This window comes from Hippocampus comes, unplaced genomic scaffold, assembly GCF_001891065.2.
Source record: "Hippocampus comes isolate QL1 unplaced genomic scaffold, H_comes_QL1_v1.1 scaffold95, whole genome shotgun sequence".
Classification (NCBI taxonomy): Eukaryota; Metazoa; Chordata; class Actinopteri; order Syngnathiformes; family Syngnathidae; genus Hippocampus; species Hippocampus comes.
The window spans coordinates 1-20,671 of record NW_017805778.1 but is presented as its reverse complement, the minus strand read 5'-3'; the positions used below and the strand labels follow the sequence as shown (position 1 = coordinate 20,671).

The 20,671-nt window shown below is 43.7% G+C and overlaps 3 protein-coding genes across 7 annotated transcripts; 2 read left to right on the top strand and 1 right to left on the bottom strand.

Annotated features, from left to right (window-relative positions):
• Window positions 1–1,566: 1,566 nt before the first annotated feature.
• Window positions 1,567–12,118, bottom strand: LOC109524673 (amyloid beta A4 protein-like). Of its 2 annotated transcripts, XM_019884681.1 has the most exons (18): window positions 12,013–12,118; window positions 9,588–9,755; window positions 9,375–9,504; window positions 9,181–9,293; window positions 8,388–8,578; window positions 8,013–8,251; window positions 7,713–7,880; window positions 5,784–5,917; window positions 5,633–5,707; window positions 4,644–4,802; window positions 4,442–4,570; window positions 4,031–4,130; window positions 3,612–3,679; window positions 3,355–3,493; window positions 3,210–3,263; window positions 2,431–2,522; window positions 2,083–2,229; window positions 1,567–1,948 (listed from the first exon to the last, which is right to left on the bottom strand). In XM_019884681.1, the coding sequence occupies exons 1-18, from the start codon at window positions 12,070–12,072 to the stop codon at window positions 1,847–1,849; spliced, it is 2,268 nt and encodes a 755-aa protein (XP_019740240.1). In that variant the 5' UTR covers window positions 12,073–12,118; the 3' UTR covers window positions 1,567–1,846. The 2 variants fall into 2 exon arrangements, with proteins under 2 accessions (XP_019740240.1, XP_019740241.1); XM_019884682.1 differs by lacking the exon at window positions 7,713–7,880.
• Window positions 12,119–12,329: 211 nt separating this feature from the next.
• piga (phosphatidylinositol glycan anchor biosynthesis, class A) lies at window positions 12,330–17,787 on the top strand. 4 transcript variants are annotated; one of them, XM_019884684.1, is made up of 8 exons: window positions 12,330–13,000; window positions 13,139–13,359; window positions 13,447–13,608; window positions 14,035–14,305; window positions 14,374–14,506; window positions 15,038–15,170; window positions 15,383–15,589; window positions 16,188–17,787. In XM_019884684.1, exons 2-8 carry the CDS (start codon window positions 13,165–13,167, stop codon window positions 16,446–16,448), a joined length of 1,362 nt encoding a protein of 453 aa, XP_019740243.1. In that variant the 5' UTR covers window positions 12,330–13,000; window positions 13,139–13,164; the 3' UTR covers window positions 16,449–17,787. The 4 variants fall into 4 exon arrangements, with proteins under 4 accessions (XP_019740243.1, XP_019740244.1, XP_019740245.1 ...); XM_019884685.1 differs by having other exon boundaries at window positions 13,139–13,608; window positions 16,188–16,214; window positions 16,329–17,787; XM_019884686.1 differs by lacking the exon at window positions 13,447–13,608 and having other exon boundaries at window positions 13,139–13,446.
• An 859-nt stretch (window positions 17,788–18,646) lies between these two features.
• On the top strand, window positions 18,647–20,666 carry LOC109524663 (lanC-like protein 3; the record flags this gene model as incomplete). Its single annotated transcript, XM_019884670.1, has 2 exons — window positions 18,647–19,964; window positions 20,634–20,666. Coding segments are annotated over exons 1-2 (576 nt in total), but the record flags the coding sequence as incomplete, so codon positions are not given.
• Window positions 20,667–20,671: the final 5 nt, after the last annotated feature.

Genomic DNA, 20,671 nt, shown 5'->3' with positions numbered 1-20,671 from the left:
CGGAGGGTGCTGGAGCCTGTCCCAGCCGTCTTCGTGCAGTACGCAGGGCGACACCCTGAACCGGTTGCCAGCCAATCGCAGGGCACACAGAGACGAACAACCATCTGCGCTAACGCTCACTTTCAGCAATCAAAGTCGGGCAATGGTATATGTACATTCAAAATTTTATTCATGGTATGGTGGCAGTAGAAACTGTTAAGCAAATGGTTCGTGTCACTACAAAACACATACTTATTTTTGAAACATTCACCTGAACAAGAGCTTCGGTTCACATGTCAATGTTTGGGATATGATATGTTCATGTTAGGGAGGGATCGGTTGAATGGACAAGATGTGGATAATGATGACTACAGACCTACCACATGATGGACGAGACACGGTGGTGCATTGAAAAAACAAACAGCGAGACGGTATCAAGAAGGGGTAGCATTAAAAAAAAGTGGGGTGGGGGGATCTTATATATACCAAATATTAACCAGTCACTATTAAAGCTGGATGGGGGCGGCAGTCACGGAAAACAGGCTTAGTTTGCCCAAACATCCGATTTACAATCAATTACGGAATGATTCGACAGGAATGATTTGGAAATTAGCCTCAAGCTCCACTCTAAGTGGTTCTGTTGAAAGTTCCAATATGTATTTTTAACCGTAAAGTCTGCATTGAGGGCTAATACAGTGGAACCCCGTGAAGGGAAACACATTCACGCAGGTTGAATTCCGAGCTTTTCTAATTCCAAAGCCATTTTCCGATTGGATATAATGTAACATGAATTCATCTGGTTCAGTATCAAACTTGTAGTAGAAGTGCAATGAGAGCATAACGGATGTATAATAAAATTGATAAAAACAAAAATACTTCATCCGAAGAAGAAAAGACTTTAGTGTATTTACTGTTATTGAACAGACAGTCCCTTTCCTCCACTTTTCCTCTTTGCCATCACTCGTATCCTTCACACAAAAAATGTGATGACAAAGCAAAACACACTGATCATCCTTTTCATTCCCATAAAGTTTGTTCCACTTGGGAGGTTCCACTGTACTTGGTGAGAATCAGATGTTCTCCAAAATGACAAAGAGAGTGCATAAAACGCAAACTGTAACACAATCATCTTCCTTTCGGATACTATTACACTGCATATATTACATATAGTATTTGAGTTTGTTTTGTTATTTTATTTATTTTTGCCCATGCAGCTAACAACAGTGAAGCATGGAGAGGGGCGTTTAAAAAAAAAAAAAAAAAAAAGTCAAAGCTTTCGGACTATTTTTTTTTTTGTTCTTCTTCATATCGCACAAGAGCACAAAGAAGACACCATGAAATGTACAATCCCGCTAAAATATCTAAAAAGTCAACGAGTAGGACCTAGTTGGATTGCATCCGTCGATATGGCCATGCACTACAGAGACATACAGCTAATCTCCTTCATATATTACACACAAAAAATGAAAATATTCCTTCTTGAAACAAACCTGAAATGTTTTCGGCTGCATGGTTTAAATGGCTGGGTAGCACAGTGCAGCGATGATAATAATATTCATATTCATATATATATATATATATATATATATATATATATATATGGCCAGTTGACAAGTTCATAGAGTACAAACACTGCGTGATTGGCTTAAATGTGCAGGTGACACAGGGTACCCTTGTCTCACTCTGTTAGTGTTACTTTGTGCAATTGAGAGGGTTCACAAGGCTTTGTTCCATGTCTGCTTCCTTTGGCCCAAACAAACAAACAAAAAAAAAATCTCTGGCTTTTAAAATGAGCGCGGTTTTTCAAATGTCAAATGGGAGCAGAGAGTGGAACAGCACCTGTGGGTCGGGGAGGGGGGGGCTCTTTTTAGTTGTGGATCTGCTCAAAGAACTTGTAGGTGGGATTCTCGTAGCCGTTCTGCTGCATCTTTGCCAGGTGACGCTCCTCGGGCGTCACTGCAGCATCCACCTAAATGCCAAACACAACAACAAACCCTTAAAGTCTGAAGCCTCATTTTAAATACTTATCTTTTTTTTTTTTTTGTTTGTTTTTTTTACTTGTTCAGCGGTGCCGGAAGAGAAAAATTGGAATCGGGCCTTTACCTCGATGACGCCATGGTGGATAGAAGTGTATTGCTTCTTCCTCAGCATCACCAAGGTGATGACGATGACGGTCGCTATGACAACGCCTCCCACCATCAGCCCGATGATGGCGCCTTTGTTGGAGCCAACGTCCTCGGCAAAAAAGACCTGTCAATAAAAAGGTGTCAAGTGCAGTGAGGCCCATTCATTGCCAGGGATTAAAATAAATCAATAAATGTATTACAACACACTGTAAATTTACTTGAACGCGCTAATAATCCGCAATACAGCAGGGGTGAAAACGACTAAGTGGCGGAACCCCAAGCACCCAACAGTCAAAATGACATCCGTCTCGGTGGTTGTCATTACCAATTTTTGATGGTGGACTTCATAACCAGCACTTTGTCTCTCATCAGTCTCCAGATGCACTTGGGGCATCTCTTCTGGCTTCAGGGCAGACACTTAAAAAAACAAAACAAAACAGAAAGCATGCCCAAACATTCTAAAAAGATGCACGACAAACGATTCAGCCTTTTAACAAAGACGATGATACACACGGCGTCACACTGATATGTGTTCCTAATATTTTGTTCTCGTGGAAATGAGAAAAAATAAATGCCATTTTTGCAGATCAAATTACCGTGTTTTCCACACTATAAGGCGCTTCGGACTATAAGGCGCACCTTCAATGAATGGCCTATTTTGAAACTGTTTTCATATATAGGGCACACCGCATTATAAGGCGCATAGAATAGAAGCTACAATAGTGGCTGTGGTGGCGTTATCCATCCAGTAGGTGGAGCTACGCTCAAGAGGGTACAATACAATACTTTATTTGTAGAGCGCTTTCACAACTGCTGCAGCTGTAACAAAGCGCTTTACAGAACATTTAAAATACTACGTCCAAGAAATCAGAATATTGATCCATATATAAGACGCATCGGATTATAAGGCGCACTGTCGGCTTTTGAGAAAATTGAATGCTTTCAGGTGCGTCTTATAGTACGGAAAATACGGTACTTGCAAGTTAACCAGCATCAAAGAATTCATGTTTGACAATTATTAAAGGAATACATAGACTGCCTTGTCAATCAATCCAAAGTGAGCATGATTATCTTTGTAAAGGCGATGTGACGATGAGCACATACCAGGCCGTGTGGGTAGTCCTCTATCTGGAAGTGGGCGGGCATCAACTGGCTCCACTGTGAAGAAATGCAAGTGTCCATCTGTCATTAGATCCTACTCCAAGTCAGTGAATGTACTGTATGCACGGAAAGTGTGTGTGTGTGTTACCGTGGTTCTCAGTGTTGGGCTGGTTGAAGCTCTCGGGGTGGATGAAGCCCAGCCTGTCGAGGCCGGGATCCATCGGGGCCGAGCTGTACGCCTGGTCGGGCATGAGGGCGTCGTTGCCGTAACTCATCCTGCCATCCACCTGATTACGGAGACAGAAGATCTGTTAACGTCTGTTCGTGTGTGCCGAGCCGGTTCGCGGTGTGATCCAGTATTTAATCAGCACGTGCCGAAGAGCGGCTGGCTGCGACCCGACTCACCCTGTTGTCGCTCTGCAAGGAAGACACTTGGTGAGAAAGCTCGGACTGAACTCGCTGAACAATGACGGCTAGTGGAACGAAAGACAGAATCAACGCCGGATATAAAACAATGTTACCCTGTGCAAAAGTCACAAGCCACCAGCAGAAAAGCGTGAATAGGTGACGTGGGGCTGAAAACGAATCGTGCCCGGTGCACTTTTAATGACTGCACTGTAATAAGCGCACCTTGAGATCTTGAGGATGGCAACCCCAAGTGGATAAAAATAATCCCTGCACCAAGCATGTATATTTTGCATTGGGATTGTGCAAAATCAATTTTGACACGATTCCTTATGTCGAATTCTCCACCACAAAAATATTGATCACTGAGGAGACATAATCTACACCTGTATTGAAGAAAGGAAGTCTTGATAACTTACAGACTTGGCTGTGGATTTCGTCGGCCACGTTGGGCACCTTGTAGAGCAAACCCAGCGACTGGTTCATCCTTTCATCAATCACGCGCAGGTGGGTCAAAACCTGCAGGAAGGAGACAGGAAGTCGTCTGCATCAGCCAAAAAATGTTCACATTTCAGCCGACAAGATTTCCACTTGGAAGATGAGAAAACACGTTGCATATTTTTCTTGAATGTAATCTCTGTCTGGGGAGCCTACTGGGCTGTTTTGCGAGTGTTAGTTTCGGATTTTTTTTGTTTTTGTTCTTACTTGAGTCCTCTTATCCTCAAGTAACAGTACTCTCGAGTCAAATTTTGCACGACTCTTCCCACTGCCGATTAATTTTTAGATGCTCACGTGTCATTTACTTGTCGAGAGCGTGTCACGTGGCGTACCTGAGGTCGAATCTGCGCCGCCTTCTTCGGGTCGACGGTTCGGACGTGCTCGTAATGTTTGACTGTGTGCTGGCGGTCCTTCTGCTCGGCCCGAACGTATTTCTTCAATAGACTCAACACCTGACGAGGCTGGTGAGGGGAATATTAACAGTGGCAATATTATTACCCCGAAGGACTCTTTTGAAATACTTGATTGCATTACCCGTGGAGGGTCGGCCTGCAGTGCACTGAGGTAGTTTTCCAGGGCCATGCGTCGGCGGCTGTTGAGCAGAGCCTCCACGCGGGCCATGTGGGTTTCCACCAGCTGTTGCCTCTCTCCGGCGGCCTCCTGCTCGAGGGCCTCCACCTTCTCCTGGAAATGCTGCGAGTGCACGCACATGCGGAAACGTCATTCTAAGAATCTCGCGAGAGAGCGGTACCAAAAAAAAAAAAAAAAAAAAAAAAAAAAAGTCTCTGTTCACTTTGTGTAGGTATAATCGCGAAGTGTTCCAAAAGGACCTACTGCACCAGATTCACTTGCGTTAAACGCTGTGGCGGGTAGCGTCATTTTTTTGGGGGGTGGGGTGCACGTCACCCGACGTCGCGCTTTGGGCGCATGCATGTCACATCACGGAGGCATTGCGTTCACATTAAAAGTCAAATTATTTTTGTAATGTGAAGAAAAAAGAAAAAGTTGAATTGGGAATCACGCCCTGCAGTGTGATTATAGCCTTACTGTCATCTTAATTTTTGAGGTGAACACTGCACTGGAGCACATGTGGAAATGTTACTCAAATGAAATCTAGGAGGCCTACTGTAAATCTACCTCTGTGAAATGAGTCAATGAAATGGCTTGTCACAAGTTCAATGGCTTTTCAATCAGACCACATTCATCTTCAAGTTGGTTTAAAATTGCTGTTTACCTGTACACACTTGTAATTTCGTTATATTAAATGGAATATCAATGAGGGTTTCCTGTATGTGTATTTTATATTTAATATGTGCTTGGAGAAAAATAAAATGCAAAAGAACAATAAAATACATGTCACACATGACAAAAAACAAAAATGGCGTATTTGAGCCAGCAAGGGGCACGGCACACGCACATGAGCCAATGATCAGAATGGTCCCACCTTGGCCTCAATTTGAGCCACGATTGCCCCCTCCCCCAGCTAATGTATTTCAATGGCTCTCTCATCCTTGCACATTTACCTGAATGACAGCTTTCTTGTCAGCACGTGGGAGATTCTTGGCCTTCCTCTCAGCCTCCTCCCATTCCTTCATCACCTGAGGATCAAGACCCGTCATTCCGTGCACACGAAGTGCACGACAAGGGCGCAGTCGAAAGCATCACATCGCCTACCTGGGACAACTTTTCCCTGTGCTTGGCCTCCAGGCTTTCCTTCGCCCTCTGGAAGTCGCCGTGCTCGTTGTCATCGCCGGGGGACTCGAGGTATTGGTCCACGGCGTCTGGGGGGCTCGGCGCCAGAGTGGGCACTGGAAGGACGAGGAAGGACAACGGTAGCAGCGATCAAATACAGAACGAACTATAAGTGGAGTTGATGGAAAAGTTGAGAGGAAAAATTGTCAGAGTGGTTGTCATGCCTGGAGAACACAGGGACGTGGACATTTAAAACAATCACTGTTAAAACAAACAAACAAAAAAAAAACGAACACTGTATTTCCTCAGTGGCTGGAAGTTTTTACTTCAAATGCAAATAACTAGGCATGAATTTCTGTTTATGTTATAATAATTAGGCCCAGAATATGCAGCGCACGCTTGAAAGTGGTAAATCACGGTTTTGAGGGCTTTCCCACATTAAAAAAAAAAAATTATTGAATTAAATTAAATTTGAAAAAAAAAACCCCTCACCAAATGTTGCGGGTGCATTCTTCCTATTAAAATTTTACATCAAGTCATGTTCACGTATGTGAACTCCAAAAATCGGGTGGGAGTTCCTCCAGAATTTTGCGGAAACCGACCTATACTATAGGCGTGGTTTATTATAGCATACTCATGGCATGATATCATTATTATTGATTTTTTTTTTTTTTTTTTACTGAAAAGAAAAGGTTTAAAATGAGGCTCACATTCCTCTTATGAACTGCTGTCTCTTAGAGGAGGCCACGAGTCAAGGAAATACGCTAACAGGTTAGAAACAAAGGACGTCGCACATACACACACCAGTAAACAAGACAACACAATGTTGTGAGGGAATGAAGGGCGATGAGTGTCCCAGTGCGAAATGTGTTCACGTGGGACGTAGGAGCCTGGAGATAAGATGAGAAGTGTCGAGTCATGATAAAGACGGAGGCTGATTCACTCACATCACACTCAAATGACCCCTGCCTCCACACCCTCACACACACACAAACAGGTGCAAGAGTCAAGGCTTGAGACAAGGACGATGAAAACATCTTAAGTCGAGGCACTGCTGCAGCAAGACATGCAAACACGTGCGGCAATTTGTTCCATCTTTTAAGCGCTTGCTGGTTCACATGCTGGGGTTAAGTATCAGCTGGTGTGACTGACCGCTTAGAAGACAAGAAGACAAATGAGATGAGCCCCCGCGTGAGGTCATGATCAGATTAGCGTGAGTGTTGTACAAATAGTGAGCTGCGGTACTGGACGTCTCGCCGACAGTTTTTAACTGTGCCAAGGAGGACGTTTTTTTTTTTTTTTTTAAATGACAAGAGTGAGTTTTGTTTGATCTGTCATTATGATGAACCAATGAGTCTAGATTATTTTTAGGACTAAAATGGATGTAACAAAATGAATAATTAAAAAAAAACTAAATACAAAATAGAAGATGATTTGTGAAATACATGATTCCATCAAATAAAAAAAGAAATTAAACTGGGACTAACTATCATGAATTCATAACAATAAAATACTTCTTGGCAATATTCATTGACATTTCAATTAAATTAGCAGCAGAAGATAATGACTGTTTCTTTTTTTCCATTCATAGCGTTTTGAATCAGATCTGATGTAGGCTGCACAAATAAAATGAGTGCAAATCAATATGGAGAAATTTCAAGCTCTGTCAAAGTTTCTACGGGATATTTTGACACATTAAGCCTTTTTAGTGCTCTTGAAGTCAAATTAAACCTCTTCCAGAAACCTGTTACTGAAAGCATTAAATCCAAATGTCATCCCCCCCTGCCAGTCCTCAGATTGGTCAAGACTGAAAGGAAAATGTGAGTACTCAAGAAAGAGAATCAGAGCAGTCAGGCTTCGGAGAGATGACGACAACCCCAGTTTGGGTCGCTTTTCCGTCCTGCGACTTACACGAGCTGCTGCAGACAGCGAGGCAGTATTCCTCGGAATCAAAGTTATTCCTGTTGCCCCCGCAACCCCCAAACAAGAAGGGGGCGCAGCGGGCCTTTTCAGGCATGAAGTACCAGCGCTCCAGCGTATCGTGACACGGGCCTGACTCGGCGCGTGCCCAACAAGCGGCTGAGGCGCGCGCGCGCACACACAGAGATGGCGACACAAAAACAAACAAACAAAATAAATACAGCATATATAGAATACAGTTCTCAGAAATGAACACAAATATGACTTAAAAACAAGATAACCGTTTGTTACCTCGAACGACCTCCTCGATGGATTCAGTGGTGGTGGTGGTTGTCATGGCGACGTGAGCACTGCGCTCGTCGCTATCCCGCTCGTTGGTCATGTCCTCGTCTTCCTCCTCCTCCACCTCCTCCTCGTCAATTTCTTCATCGTCATTCTCATCCCTTTCAAAAGTGTCAGCCTCTTCATCATCTTCCTCATCCTCCTCCTCCTCAGCTGTAGCCGGCTCCGTGTCGGTCTGCTGCGTCATGCTGGGGAGGAACAGCGTTCAAATATTTGGGGCACTGCACATCATGTCCAGGCTGTCTAAAAATGCTCTATACAATTGAATAAATGCGTCAATTCATTTGCCTTTGTCGTGCACAACCTAAAACAAAAGACGGATACCTGTTATCATTATTCTCAGGCTCAGCTCCGCCCCACCAGACGTCCGACTCTTCCCCATCGAGCCCTGCGCTATCGGACTCCTGCTCGGCTTCGATTGGGCAGCACACAAACTCCACCCCGCGGTAAAGGTCAATGCCGCACGGCATCAGCAACCCGTAGTCATGGAGATTGGCGGCACGGTCTATGCAGGACTGATAAATGAAAAATGACAAAATTGTGACGTGGCGTGATAAGAACGTAGGAATGGGGAAGTTCTTAGTAATGGCAATTGGTGACAGAACATAATAAAGCGGAATATTGGCTGAACTTCATGCGCTTTCACGCAGCATCCCGCAACCGGATCATTCGAAGCGATCGTGAGTGTTTGCAAAATTGCTTTCCACGCAACAACATGGCAGAAAGCGTGAGTGGGAACGTTAAAACGATTTAAACCACAGTGCGAGATATTACCACAAGAGTCAATCAATTATTTTTTTTAAGAATGTTAATATATTTTGACATCTGAGACTATTGACAGTTGTAAAAATCACGCTTCTCATGTGTTAGCACTTTTTCAGGAAATGAGAGCAATTAAGGCCTCGTTTTTTTTAGATTCATAGATTTATTGCCTCACAACACTTTAAGGAACCCCGGGAATCCTGATTAACATCAAATTCATATTCATGATGGCTTTTCAGATCCTATAATTGAATAAAAAAATATATATATATTTTGAATCGGCATCTTAAGAGCAACCAGATGGCAAAAGCGATAGAGCATAAGATTCACCACAGGGGGTTCAAAAATGACGCACCTCTTTGGCCACAGCGTGCCAGTGCAGATGGCTCTCACACTGGTCCATATACTCCTTGTGCAAGAACTTACACTTGTCAGGAACCAGCAAGGCATCACTCACGAACTCCCCGACTGAAAACACATTTTCAAAAAAATTTAGGGGTATATTAAACATCCACGTTTGCATACACTTGCAGTGTTGAGGGGGCGTACCCAAGCAGCGGTAGGGCACCACGATGTAATTGTGACTGCGGCACTGCTTGCGGCCTGTTTTGCACCAGTTTTGGATGCTGACGGGCTGGTTGGCCTCCACGACATTAGTGATCTGAAGTTCTGGATACACCTGGAGAAAACATCCTTTTTTTTTTCAAAACAACATTTCTTGCCTTTGCATCTTCTTAACCGTTTTTTTCCACTGCGCCCCACCTCTTGGCAGTAATTCAGGATGCCCTCTTTAGTGCTGATGCAGCTCTTGGAGCCTGAAGGGTCTGGCTCCCAGTTGCCAGTCTGCACATTGATGTGCATGTTGAGTTTGCCACAGAACATGGCCACCTGCGGCTCAGTCATCAAACCTTCTGAGTCATCAGTAGGTACCTGGATGAACACAGAGGGGAACACTATTCAGCCTCATGCAGGAAGGAGGTCCATCGTTATTGATTACTCCATTATTTAAGAATTCAGTTGATTGCGTGGAATTGGTTCTTGGTTACCGCTAATCATGACTTGAAACCATAGGTAGTGCACAGCAAGCAGAGGCTGAACTAGTTTGCAGTCTAAGGAAGCACAAACGGCTAGCTAGCCAAGTTGAGCAAGTCCAGACAGCAATATTCTCAAAATCACAATCATTGGCACCCTTCTGTGGTGCTGTTTGAGTTTTGAGACTTCACAATCATATTTTACAATAAGAAATCATAACAGGTGCCACAGAAAACTGAGCAGCAGTTTTCCTCATCCTCAATGGAAATGACATGTCATCAAATTGGCATCTGTGCAAAGAAGAAAGGCGATTAAAAGGTAAGGATAAAGACAACATTGCGCTGGAACATTGTGCATTTAAGTCAGAACTATAAGCTTTAAGCATAATCCCAGAGATATACTACATTTTCTCCCTTTAATCCCTCAATGGACAAAGCTAAGCAAACGTCACAGGCCAGAATATGTTATATTTATAGTGGTTTTTTTCATCACCGTATTTCTACTTTAATTCCTACATAGACGGTAGATGGGAGAGAATGTGGAAGTAACTCCAATATAATTTGAATGATACATATCATGCTGGGCTTTTCTCTCTGTCTAAGTACAGTGTAGGATTTTTGGTGCATCACGCTGACACAGGGTCTGAAATTAACGGTGGACTCACGGCGCAACCTGAGCAACTCAAAACAAATTTACTCTGCTAAAAATCTGGCACTCTTTCTTGCATTTTTTTATGTTTATCCCCATCTGCATTTTATTGTTATTGTTTGGTTTATGTTGTCCATATGTTTCTGAGCTCTTGCAACTGTTTTCCCATATGGTATGTTCACTAATGACATAGAAATTGATTCTGATTCTAAATTTCAACTTCTCTTTCCTGTTGTATGGCAGAGGAGACCGGCCGTTTCCATTTAGATGAAGCGACACAATGGCAAGAAACTTCTGGATGTGACAGGGAAAAAATGGTAAGCTCAGAAATGTATTAAATGTTCTAACTTTTAAATAAGGCCTGGTACGCACGTCAGGATTTTCCAAATCTTACAACAGCGTTTTGCTGCACTGCATCACAATGAGAACCTTTGTTGACTCTTTCGCAAAGTAGATACTGTATCCGAAAAATGAAAAGTCTGTTCGTATGATGCAATGCAGTTCTATAAACCTTTACAAATTACAACAACAATAATAATGAAGAGATTGTGAAATTAAAAATCTGAAATTAGACTAAGGTTTTGATACAGCTGTCATGACAAGGTTGCACGAAAAATCTGTCGTACAAAAAACATGATACCTATTATTCATAATAAAATATCTTTTAAAAATGTGGTAAATGTGTAACATTTGTAGACATCGTAGATTGCAGTGTAGGCTCGTCCGTGTGTTTTCAGGAGCACCGCAATAGTGTGTTTGATTCCCTGAGCCGAAGCCAAAAAGCCGCAAACGTAAGGCGCCATCTTGCTTGTGTCACAACTGCACATCGTTCTAAATTAGCTCAAATGGCTTCTGACAGGGGGTGCAAAATAGTGCTATGAAATACGTGGTAATTACGGACTTCATGTGGCAGGGACAGTTTTTACCACATCGATAGGTTTTTCTTTTGTTTTTGTCAGACGCGACTTGTGGCCTTTGCCTGATGCAACAATTAGCCAAAAATGCTAACAAGCGTTCGCTTCATAAACGTCATTTTCCACGCGAAGATTGCTGGCCGTTGAAAGGCCAAAACAAATTTGAGAGCGAACAATCACTTTTTCCCATGAAATCGATACGTGACCTTTTAATAAACAATTTCAGCGTATTTGGGCTTTGGGCCTTGTTCGCACTGCAATTTTAACAGATGCTAATCTATGCGGAAAAAGAGCGTGCTTCACATCGCTGCAGATTGCGCATCATCACACACTGTATTAACAGTCATGTAAGGAACCTAATTGTGGGTAAAATTTTACAAGGGCTTGGTTGACTTTAACCTTAATATGCAACGATACTGTTGTGGTCAAAGTATGATATAGGACCGTATTTTCCTCTCGATTTCGAAAAGAGAATGGCACCAAAACCTGCAGACGAGCAGCCCGAAAAAGGATCGCTGATACTCGGCCGCAGGCTGGTGTGGTGGGGATGATGACTGTGGTGGTGGGCTTCCTCCGTTTCGACACCGACTCACCTCGGATGAGAGCGTCAAGGTCGCCGCAAGTAAGAGCACAAACGCCGTGTGTCCGCCCATGCCGTCCTCACTATATCCAGTACAAGCAAAACGTCCCCTTGGCGAGCTCCCTGTGTTAGATGGTGGCTTGTTATCGGAATAAATCGCGCGTTTGGCTTGACACGGACGTGGCGGATAAGCGATCCCTGATCCTGGTGATCCCTCCTCCCTGTTTTCCTTTCTCTGGAGTGACCGATGGAGGCTGGGTGTGTTTGGATGGGGGCGGGGGTGCCATAGGATGGAATCTGCGATTTACGGGACAGTAGATTTAACCGGCGGTAGGAAGTAAACTATGAATATCTTTTGACCGTACTAAAGCAGATATTCAGGTTTTGACTTAGCATTTATTTTGACTATATTTATTCCCTGCTTTTGACAACAATAGTCTTGCTACTTTATTCGAACAACACAAGTCAAAAGAGAAACTTAACCCTGTGGAGATTTGTGTCCAAATGTATTGTATACGTCAACAAAGTTGTTGGCTTTGCAGGGTGCTTTCTCTAGATTGGAGGCCATTTCAGAATAGATCTTCGTTTTGCTCTTAGCCAACCTTGGGTGTTTTTAGCTGTGTGTTTTTGGTCATCATGTTTCATCTCCCATGAAGTCAAATTAGCCCAAACGACAAAAAAAAAAAAAAAAATGCTGTGATCTGACACTGATGTACCTTCACCTTGGAATTAATCTTTAATTTATTTGGAGGTTGTTTGGGGCTCTGTTGGCACCATTTTTCAATTCCTCATCAAATTTTCAAAACGACAGAGTAATTGCATTGACTAATATATAACAATAGGTGTCACTAGTCCGCAGGCAGAAACGCGTTCACGTGACATCTGGACCCGGAAGTGACACGGGCGGTGGACCAGCGTGCGCCAGGCGGCTAAATGCGAACGAAAATGTACACCACGGAGGGAGATACCCGTCGATTGTTAAGAATAAACAAGACAAAACGGTAAGGCAAGTTTGATCGACTCAAGTAAAACGTCAGCTTTTCGGTTAAATAGTTAGCTAATTGCTCATGTTCAAACTAATATCTCTCGACTGTAAAATGTGAACGTTAATGAAAGGATATTTCTGGTTGTCAAAACAGCTGACGTTTCTTGCCATACAAGTACAATGGGCAACAGAAGAAGGGCAGCAGCTTTCAGTCATGCAACCCAGGCAGTATCTGGACCCACAGCAGAGACCATCAAAACTGCCGGGAGGAAGCACAGCATCTGCATGGTCTCTGACTTCTTCTACCCGAACATGGGAGGAGTGGAGAGTCACATTTACCTCTTGTCCCAATGTCTGATCGAGAAGGGACACAAGGTGGTGGTAGTCACGCACGCCTACGGCCACAGGAAGGGCGTCAGGTACCTGACCAATGGCCTTAAGGTCTACTACCTGCCTCTGCAGGTGATGTACAACCAGTCCACCACCACCACCTTCTTCCACAGCATGCCACTCCTGCGCTGTGTGTTTGTCAGGGAGCGCATCACCGTGGTGCATTCGCACAGCTCGTTCTCTGCTATGGCTCACGATGCTTTGTTCCATGCAAAAACCATGGGCCTGAACACGGTATGTGGTCCTGAAGATGGATTCACACTGCATGTCTTATAGTCGTTCCTTTTTAGTGTTCCTCAGTTTACGATGGTACCTCCATTATGGTGAAGGCGATGAAATGAACTTGTGTGTGCGACGGCATAAAAATACGCTGTAACCCAGGAAAAGGAAGGCTCTCAGTTATTGCAGTATATCCTGTTTCGGTTTATACAGTGTTGCCTTGAGATATGAGTGATATGACTTGGGAGATTTTTTTAAGATGTGAGATTTTTATTCATTTTTTTGCAGTGATGTTACTGCAAAAAAAATTAAATACAACCACTGTGTCATGAATTCAACCTTACAACAAATAATTGAGCTATTCGGTTCACATCTAGCTTGACTGAACTAGACAAGATATGAAATTAGACTTATCTGAACAATCTATATATGATTTCACAGGTGTTCACTGACCACTCACTCTTTGGCTTTGCTGACGTGAGCTCCGTACTGACCAACAAGCTCTTGACGGTGTCACTGTGCGATACCAACCACATCGTGTGCGTTTCCTACACCAGCAAAGAGAACACTGTGCTGCGCGCCGCGCTTGATCCAGAGATCGTGTCCGTCATTCCCAACGCGGTCGAGCACGGCGACTTCACGCCTGACCCGTCTCAGCGCAACAACGACAGGATCACCATCGTCGTGATCAGTCGCCTTGTCTACCGCAAAGGTATGAGCTTGGTGGTCTTTGTTTCTCATTGAAAGATGAAACTTCACCTGAAGCTTCCAACTTGTCAGGCATTGATCTTCTAAGTGGAATCATCCCAGAGCTCTGCCTCAAACATCCAGATCTGCATTTCCTCATTGGCGGAGAGGGGCCAAAGAGACTTGTGCTGGAGGAAGTGAGAGAGAAATACCAGCTACATGACAGGTACTTTTAGATGTTCTTGATGCACATTTGCCAGCTTTTCCTGCTTGACCGGTTGTCATTTTTCAAACATTCAGATTGACTTTATCACAGGTCTCCATCTTTTGTCATAGACAAAAGACCACTCAAAGTAACTCGATGAATGCATTTAATATGTACTTTTTAATGTCATAAACTTACAGCGTGTGCTCTGAAATTTTCTTCTTGCGGTCCTAAAATTTCAGTTTTAGGGTCCACTGTGCTCCTAGTTAAAAAAAAAAAAAAAAAGTCTGCAACCTTACTCTGAGAGGAACTAACGTGGCGATGCAGGCCCTCTCCCAGGTTGCCAACAGCAACTCCTCATCCTATAAATGGGAGAAAAAAAAATCCCACCTACATCAACTCCATATTTCTGTTTTCACTTCCTTTTTAAGCGCAATGGCCATGTGTCCAAATAGTTTTGTCCTAAATAGCACATCAACCCTTGGCAGCGGTCCTGCTATTCATAACATGTTTTGAGTGTTTATATGTTTGACTGAATTGCAATAACCGCAGGGTGCGCCTGTTGGGGCCTCTGGAGCACAAAGATGTCAGAGGAGTTCTGGTGCAGGGTCACATCTTCCTCAACACCTCACTCACTGAAGCTTTCTGCATGGCCATCGTGGAGGGAGCTAGTTGTGGACTGCAGGTGCGCCGCATTCCTTCACCCTATACACAGTTCCGTGAAAAAGTATTTGCACTCTTCTCAAATTTGTATTTATGACACGGTTTCCCCACTGTAATGTGTGACATAATCAAATATGAAAATCAAATACCACCCAAATAAACGTAAAATGGAGAGAGAGAGAGAGAGAGAGAGAGAGAGAGAGAGACACATATATATGTTTTACTTCCTCAAAGGTTGTCAGCACTCGTGTGGGTGGGATTCCCGAGGTGCTACCCGAGGACTTGATCACGCTTTGTGAGCCAACTGTGCAGTCGCTGTGTGCTGGGCTGGAAACAGTCATCGCGCGGCAGCGTTCTGGCTCCGTCTCCACGCCCGCCTCCGTTCACGCAAGGGTGCGGAACCTGTACACCTGGAGAAACGTCGCAGAGAGGACTGAAAAGGTGGGTTGAGCAGAACGCGTACCTTTGCACTGTGATTTCTGCAGGTAAACACAAACGTGCACTGTTGTGTGACAATTACCACCATTCAAGGTGAGAAATTAAGTAAAATGGACCTTTTTGTAGAAGCATGTATTTCATTTCAAGGGTAATTTAAAATATGGCACCACTATTTTTTTGCTTTGGTGACATCTCAAACATCTAAAAAGACTTTCCTTTTCTGAAAAAATAACATAACACCACAAAAGGGCTTTTGATCGCAAAACTATTTATCAACGCTCTATTGTTGAAATAAACTATGAACAGAAGCAATTTATGCATCTTATTTTTGTGTGATACGAAATGAAGCAATTGCCTTGATACAAGCGCACACAACACCGCATTCTGGTTTCACTTTGTGAAGGTACCTTCACTTCGGTGTGGCTTTTGCATGAGGCGATGTTCGTGCACACGGCGCCTCTTACGATGGCTGCATGTTACTTTCGCTCGGACGAAAGCGTCCTGCTGCTTTCAGCAACCCCCATCTCCCTCGTCATGGTGGAAGATTTTCTTCCCCAAAAGCAATCCTCACGGATTCAGTAAAAAATGTTTTCTCTCTCAGGTGTATGACAGAGTATGCGGCGAGGAGGTGCTTCCCCTTGATCGACGCCTTCGGAGGCTTAGGACTCACTGCGGTCCGGTGGCTGGCTCCATCTTTGCCTTTGTGGCGGTTCTAGATTTCCTCTTTCTGTTGTTCCTCCAGTGGTGGCTGCCTGATAGGCTCATGGACTTGGCCGCGGACGCTAGCGGTCCTTTCGGACTGTGGAGGCAAGAAGCAAGTGAGAGTAAAAGTAAAGCTCCGTCGAAAAGAGGCGGCCAGTAAGCAGCTGCTTCTCGCTTATTCTCTGCTCTTGATGATGCCGTCATGAGCTAAGAAAAGTAAAACTTTGTCTACATTATTAGGAAGGGGCATTTTTGAGGCTATTTATTTTGAGAGATCTCCTGGGACGTGGCTATAATGTGTTTTTGTTTTGTTTTGTTTTGTTTTGTTTTTGGTCTGTTTGTATGAAATGTGCAAGACTTACCTGAGTGTTTTTCACCAAACATGCACGGTGCCACTGGCAAACAGTGGAGATGAAAAGTGAACCCCCCCAGATGAAAAAAGTAGGGTTTTCTCTCTTTTTAATGGGAGGTAGATTTCATCTCCTTTGTTCTGTACAAAATAAATGTAGACATGTTCACACCACCGCATTATTAAGGGCAGGCGTTGTGAAGGCTGTTTTGGAATAGCTGCGTATGCAATTCTTGTAAAACTCATAAAATATAACATCCGTTTATATATATTTTTTACATGAGATAATGTATATGATATTCATTTCAGGCATTCACTTTGAAATGGGAGTGTGAGTTTCCATTCATTGCTACCTGCAGCTTTAATTTTGCATTTTCATTTTTTTCCATCCTAAAAGGTTTCTGTTGATTAGGAAAAAAAATATTGCTTTATCATATTTGTATTCATACATTTAAAATCATGCTATTTTATCAGAAATCTATCTGGTGACTTTCTGTGTTTCAAAGTGGCAAAAAAAAAAAAAATTCCTCTTCACACTTATCGGGGGATATGATTTAAGTGCTTGTTGGATTACGAGCATTTTATGAATTGGACAATAAATAGGACTCTATATGCATGATCTGAGCTATATGCTCTTCTGGGGACCTTGTAGTTTTTGATAAAACTGTTACAATGGGTTTTCATAACCCTCCAGCATATTATTTCATCCACATGTTGAGTCACTTGCCGCTAATCAATTGTTCATCATCTTCTGGGTTAAATAGCATCTCTATCTATTTGATCATTTGTCATGTTTTTTTAGTTTTAATATTTCGATCAAGGCCGAAAGCCTTTTGTTGTCATTTTTTTTCCCGCCAGGCTTTGACCTAAGTATACCTCACATTGTGTCCTATTTATCAGAATGATCTTTTTCTCAGGACAGGTTAGTCGAGTTGATCTGGTAAAAGACAACCCCCCCACCCCCTCCCTTTCCATTGTATTCTTTTGCAAACATCACACACAGAAGATTAAATGGCAGGCAAAATAGGCCATGGGAATGCATCTGCTATCCAAGGCTAGTGGTGTTTGTTTGCATACCGTTGTGATGAGCACTTGAAACAATACACCGCAGTGATACTTGGCTGGAAAATGTGAAATAAAGGTCTTTAACTGATTTGTGTTATTTTGTCATTGGTGTCGTGCAGGGGTGTTCAAATCCGGTCCTAAAATGATCAGGAACATGATCAGGTTTCTTCGAGCTTGCTGGTGAGCTGATCATTTGAATCAGGTGTGTTAGAGGGAAACATCCAAAAGATGCAGGATAGTGACCCTTGAGGAACACTCTTGGAGTGGTATCAAGTACAACCTCCACAGTTCAACCACGACAGCAAATCTTGTTACACTTGGGCTCAGCGAGCATCTTATGAACTCTTATTTATCCATCCATTTTCTAAAGCGCTCGCATTTTCTCATTAAGATCACGGCTGAACTCTTAGCTGATTTTGGGCAAAAGGCAGCGGACCGAACAGGCATTTTTGGAATATGATAGGAAGCCGGAGAACATGCAAACAACACACGGGAAGGCTGGAGTCGATTCAAACAACGAACCTCAAAATTGTGAGGAAGAAATCCCAATTTCTGGGGGGGTGTGCAGCGCGGTCCTTACTCGCACGCGGAGCTGTGTCGCAAAAGTGTCCGGAGAAGTTTGGGAGGAGATCGGCTACACAAAGCCTCCAGCCTTTTAATCCCAGCAGCAGCGACTTTATACTACTTTTGTACTCTATGCCTACCACCTCCTCCGTGTCCTTGCAACTTTTAAGACCAGTTGCCTTTGTAGCACCATGGACAGCGTCTGTTGGCTTCCCCTGGTGGTGAGAACGTTCACTTTCTTTTCAAAACAAATATACCCTCCATGGTCCCACGCAGTTCTTTTGAAGACACTGTTAACCTCATTTTGTTTGTATTTCAGGGCAAATTTTCCCACTGGAAATATTAAAAAATTGGAATTCGTTCATCAAAGTGTCGCTATCCTCAAGGAAATGTCTTAATATGTAAACATTTGTAACTTTTCACATGTTACGCACTGTGATATGAATAGTATAATACAATAAAACATGAAATGATTAATACATTGGTCGCCAAACATTGGATTTCAGACTTTTTTGCAACATATTGAAGTGTCATACATGTAGAAAAATGTTGACCACTTTAATTGAAAAAAAATCCCAAATATAGCACATTAACTTTGATGACAAGTGACAATACACACAGCAAAACTGATTCTTAAGAGGATGAGAATTTTTTTCAACATGCTGCTTAGTCACAGTGCAGGGATGTGGAGTGCTGTGTTCTGAAGGCGAATTTATAGAAAAGGAGAAAAAAAAATAATTACCAGGGGAAAATCATTTTCATGAGTCGTTATTGTCATTCATTTAACTCTTGAACAGATGCCCCTTGCTTTACCTCTTAGACTTAGTCAAAAAAAAAACATTTATGCCCACAAAAATACAGTAAAATTCTCTGAAGATAAATTCTTCCACTCTCCCTCTGCACGCCTCTGAGACTGGCATTATTGGATTGCATCTAATAAAGTGGCCGACCTGCTCTTATTTCAACAGGTACTTTTGGGGTAACAGTCAGGACCATCATCCAATCTGAGCCCAAAAACCCTCACTGGTGACGACCAATCAGGTCAGGGTTGAATTGGACCTATATTTTCTCCACCTTCCTCCCATCCTTGGATACCTCAGGCAGGCAGGCAAACAGTCCTCCGGTCGCCGCTGTATTCGGCCACTTACTCCGGGGATGGAGAACAACCGTTGCTTCGCCAACCGCTTCTCGGACTACAGCAAGAGCGCGCTGCTGCCCGACCACGGGGCCGAAACGGTGGTTCCGGCCGTGGTGGCAACGGTGGATAGAATCCTCTCAAAGGTCCCCATTTCAAGCGAGGTGGAGGACTGCGACGGCGGGCTTTACGACGGTCCGGCTGGCGTGGCGTATATGCTTTACCACGTCAGCGAGTGTCCGCTGTTCTCCGAGCGACGCGACGCGTACCTGAAGGCGGCCAAGCGCATCATCGACGTGTCGGTACGCTATGCGGACGCCGAGCCGGACAGGAGCATGCGCGCCGCCTTCCTGCTTGGCGGTGCGGGCGTGTACGCCGCGGCCGCGATGATCTACAAGTCGTTGGGTTTGGCCGACTTCGTCAAGCCGCTGACGAAATTTCGCAACCTGTGGGAGGTGTGCGCGCCCATCCATTTCTTGGAGTGCGGTTCCGATGAGCTGTTTGTGGGCCGGGCCGGCTACCTCTGCGCCGCCCTGGTCCTCAAACAGAAACTGGGCATTGAGGTGAGATTACTCTCCCACCAGTGGCCGTTTTAGATTGCATGGCACTGTGAGCTACCCCAACAACCAACACACAGTAAACGAGCATGGCCCGAGTGGGTAATCTGGCGATTTTCCAGTGGACCGATCAAATGCGATACTCGAGCGGTTACTCCACCCTGCATATTACAGTTTTCAGCCCGCGGGTCTGTTTTGAAGTTCCCGTATAGTTTATTTTTGTCATACAGTGTGAACAGTACAATTCGTTTTTTTTTTTTTTTTTAAGGACACTGTCAGGGACGTGCTGGGATACAAATTCAGCCCGTCAATAAGTGTCGACGGCAGCCGGCCCCTGCCAAAATTATAAGCATCGCAATATTATGAGACTCTGAAATTATAGAATTATTTACAAATTGTATAATATTCACCCCGCAGATTGTCAGCAAAGATCAAATCAAGTCAAACTGCCAAGCCATCATCGAGTCGGGAAAACAGTACGCTCGGAAAAAGCGAAAGCCTTCCCTCCCATTCGGTTATTTCAATAGGACACTGGCAGTGACGAATGGGATACAAATTCAGCCCGTCAATAAGTGTCGACGGCAGCCGGCCGCTGCCAAAATTATAAGCATCGCAATATGATGAGATACTGAAATCTGAGAATTATTTACAAATTGTCTAAAATTCACCCCGCAGATACTCAGCAAGGATCAAATCAAGTCAATCTGCCAGGC